Source organism: Nelumbo lutea, chromosome 1 (assembly GCF_056320005.1).
Source record: "Nelumbo lutea isolate HS-2025 chromosome 1, American lotus-T2T, whole genome shotgun sequence".
Taxonomy (NCBI): Eukaryota; Viridiplantae; Streptophyta; class Magnoliopsida; order Proteales; family Nelumbonaceae; genus Nelumbo; species Nelumbo lutea.
The window spans coordinates 136,642,229-136,645,552 of record NC_142684.1 but is presented as its reverse complement, the minus strand read 5'-3'; the positions used below and the strand labels follow the sequence as shown (position 1 = coordinate 136,645,552).

Here is a 3,324-nt window from a genome sequence, read left to right as displayed (position 1 = left end):
CCCGAGCTGTTACAAGGCGGTCAGTTCGGCGAAGTCTACCCCGAGCTGTTACAAGGTGGCAGTTCGGTGAAGTCTACCCCGAGCTGTTACAAGATGGTAGTTCGGCGAAGTCTACCCCGAGCTGTTACAAGGTAGTTCGGCGAGGTCTACCCTGAGCTGTTACAAGGCGCAGTTCGGCGAAGTCTATCCCGAGCTGTTACAAGGTGGTCAGTTCGGCGAAGTCTATCCCGAGCTGTTACAAGGCGGTCAGTTCGGCAAAGTCTACCCCGAGCTGTTACAAGATGGTAGTTCGGTGAAGTCTATCCCGAGCTGTTACAAGGCGGTCAGTTCGGCGAAGTCTACCCCGAGCTGTTACAAGATGGTAGTTCGGCGAAGTCTATCCCGAGCTGTTACAAGGCGGTCAGTTCGGCGAAGTCTACCTCGAGCTGTTACAAGGTGGCAGTTCGGTGAAGTCTACCCCGAGCTGTTACAAGATGGTAGTTCGGCGAAGTCTACCCCGAGCTGTTACAAGGTGGGTTAGTTCGGCGGAGTGTGCGCCTAGGCTTGACCCCTTTTGCCGAGCTGTCCTTTCTGCCACGTGTCTCATAATAAAGAGGTCGGGCCAAATTTTCCTTCATCATAAATGCATCAGAAGCCCAAATGTCTCAAGTTCTCATAATGCTCGCGGAAGATGCATGGAAAGCTCAAACGTCTCCTGTAAAATGTTGCATGCAAAAAACTGAAAAAATTAGAAAGGGGTGAGGGAAAAAGGAGAGCCTATATATATATCTCACCAGTGTTGCCAGATTTCGACCAGATGATTGAGGTAGTTTCCTGATAACTTGGTGGGCTTTTAGAGGGGCTATATACAATCCAGACTTACATGGAATGGAATGAACGGGAAATTAAACTTGGAGGTGATGGAGTAGTCTAGACTTCATGGGAAACGGTCAGAAAAAGCATAACCAAGTCAAGAGTCTGACTCCTAGTACAACTTAAATTAGCTAGGCTGCAGACAGGAATTAATAATGCACAAGAATTCCTAATCTTAATTTCTATTTAAATCTTTTGTTTCACTGTTCCACTACGACTAGAATTCTAGGCCTAGCGCTAGACGCTTTAAAACTATAAAAACATATGGCCATCTCGGAGTTCTTGCATGTGTTCCCAAAAAATTGATAATTATTTCAAACTATAATTCACTAGTTGGAGTGAATTATGGCCTATTCTGGTTCAAAATCATCCAACTTATTTCTATGCTGCGACAAGGACGACAATGGTTTCGACAGCATCATCGATTGGTCTGAATTTCCAAAGGATCTGTTGGAGGAGATTGTATATAGATTATTTCGTGTTCCCGATCATATTAACTTCGGTTCTGTTTGCACGTCCTGGCGTTCTGTTGCAGTTGAGAATCGCTCCCGTCTTCCCCGTCAACCTCCACTTCTGATGCTTCTCGGTAAAGAGGATACGCAAATCCGCGATTTCTTTAGTCTATATTCCGGCAACACTTACGGTGTTTATCTCCCAGAAATACACAAAAAATGGTGTTGCGGATCATCAGAAGGCTGGCTGGTCATAGTGGATGAATGTACGGAAGAGATTTTTCTACTAAATCCCTTCTCCAGAGCCAAAATTCAGCTACCATCACTGTCGACATTCTCTGATCCTCAGGATAGCAGTGACCCGGAGAGGCCACGAGATTGCCATTTCATAGTGAAGGCAATCTTGTCTTCTAACCCAGATACAACGTCAAAATATGTGGTCATGGCTATAGTCTGTAATTGGCAGAAGTTGTCTTTCTGGAGGCCTGGAGATAAGAGGTGGAATACGTTAACTACTCGGTGGGATCCATACGAAGAAATTATATATTCTAATGGATTATTTTATGCTCTCAGTAATCAGGGACCCGTTGTGACCGTTGATATTAACTCTCATCCTATATCAGTTACAGAAATTGCACCTAGTTTAGCAGAACCAATATTGACCGACCGGTTCTATTTGGTAGAATCATTGGGGGATCTACTACTGGTCTCAAGGATCATTGAGTGGCAGGAGGAAGATGACCGTCCACTACCGGCCTACAAAACAGTTCAGTTCGAAGCATACAGATTGGATAGGGTGAATCGAAGGTGGATGAAGATAAAGAGCATAGGCGATCAAATGCTATTTTTGGGTGACAATTGCTCAATGTCATTGTCTAGTCGTTACTTTCCTGAATGCTGCAGAGGTGATTCCATCTACTTCAATGATGACTATTATGAAGGATACTTTAATAGTCCATCCGGTTGTCACGACATGGGAGTATTCAACCTGGCAGATGGATCTATAAAATCGTTTTACAAGGATCCTCCCATTTGGGTTACTCCTACAATTTGGGTTACACCTCAACCTTGGTAGGTCCAGCCGAGAGGTGATCAATGGAAATTAATTAATTAATTAATAGGCTTTTGCATTTGAAAGAATTTAAAGTTTTGTTTATGGTATATATAGTATGATCGATATAATATGTTTGATTGTGTTGATGAACATAAAGAATACGTTTTCTATTTATTTACTTAATTGTTTATTTTAGTAGTCGTTAATACGTCATCCATGAAATTAAAATTAAGCTCTTGTGAATGCTAAAATCTTAGATAAAATGGAGCTACCTTTCCCTTCTCTCGGTGAATCTGTTGTTTTCTCTCCGTCGAACTACGAACTACGATCGATCTCTTTGCATGCTCAGTCAAACATCGATCTCAATCTCTTCTCCCCATCAATCTATTGTGTTCTCTTCTATATATTGTCTTGTCAAACAGAGCAAGTAGCAGAATGAACGCGGGACGCTGGAACTTCGAACTTTTTGCAAAGGTTTGGGTTTTTTCATTTCATTAGGTAGAATAATGGGTTTTAGACCACTTCAAATCCGGTTCAAATAAGGAACCGTCATGCCAGGTGCCAAAGATCGCCACCCAGTTTTTGTTTTTCTCTAATTTAGTTTTGCATGACCTTAGTTCTGTCTATGGCGACCGCCAGCCATAAACCACTGGGATAGACCATTTTCCTTGTGGTGAGAGTTTGATTTTAATCTCAATATGAGGTTTTAGTTATCCAATCTACAATTATTTTAATGTAGAATGACAAAAAGAAAAGGATGCAAGTTTGAAGGGTTATATCGGTGTCTAGTTTACAGATCATGTGTTGGTCGCGGATGTTTGATTTTGATAGAGAAATTAAGTAATTCACACAAATAATACAAAAATAAGAAAGGAGATACTTGTAGCGATGAGATGGCTACAACGTTGTTTTTAGACATGGTTTTCAAAACCCGATTGGACAGGACAGTTGGACCGGAAAAACCGA

General features: G+C 42.1%; 1 protein-coding gene across 1 annotated transcript; it reads left to right on the top strand.

Moving 5' to 3' along the window:
- The first annotated feature begins 1,197 nt into the window (after nucleotides 1–1,197).
- LOC148877809 (F-box protein SKIP23-like) lies at nucleotides 1,198–2,379 on the top strand. Its single transcript, XM_088970549.1, has one exon. The coding sequence runs from the start codon at nucleotides 1,198–1,200 to the stop codon at nucleotides 2,377–2,379; it is 1,182 nt and encodes a 393-aa protein (XP_088826675.1).
- Nucleotides 2,380–3,324: the final 945 nt, after the last annotated feature.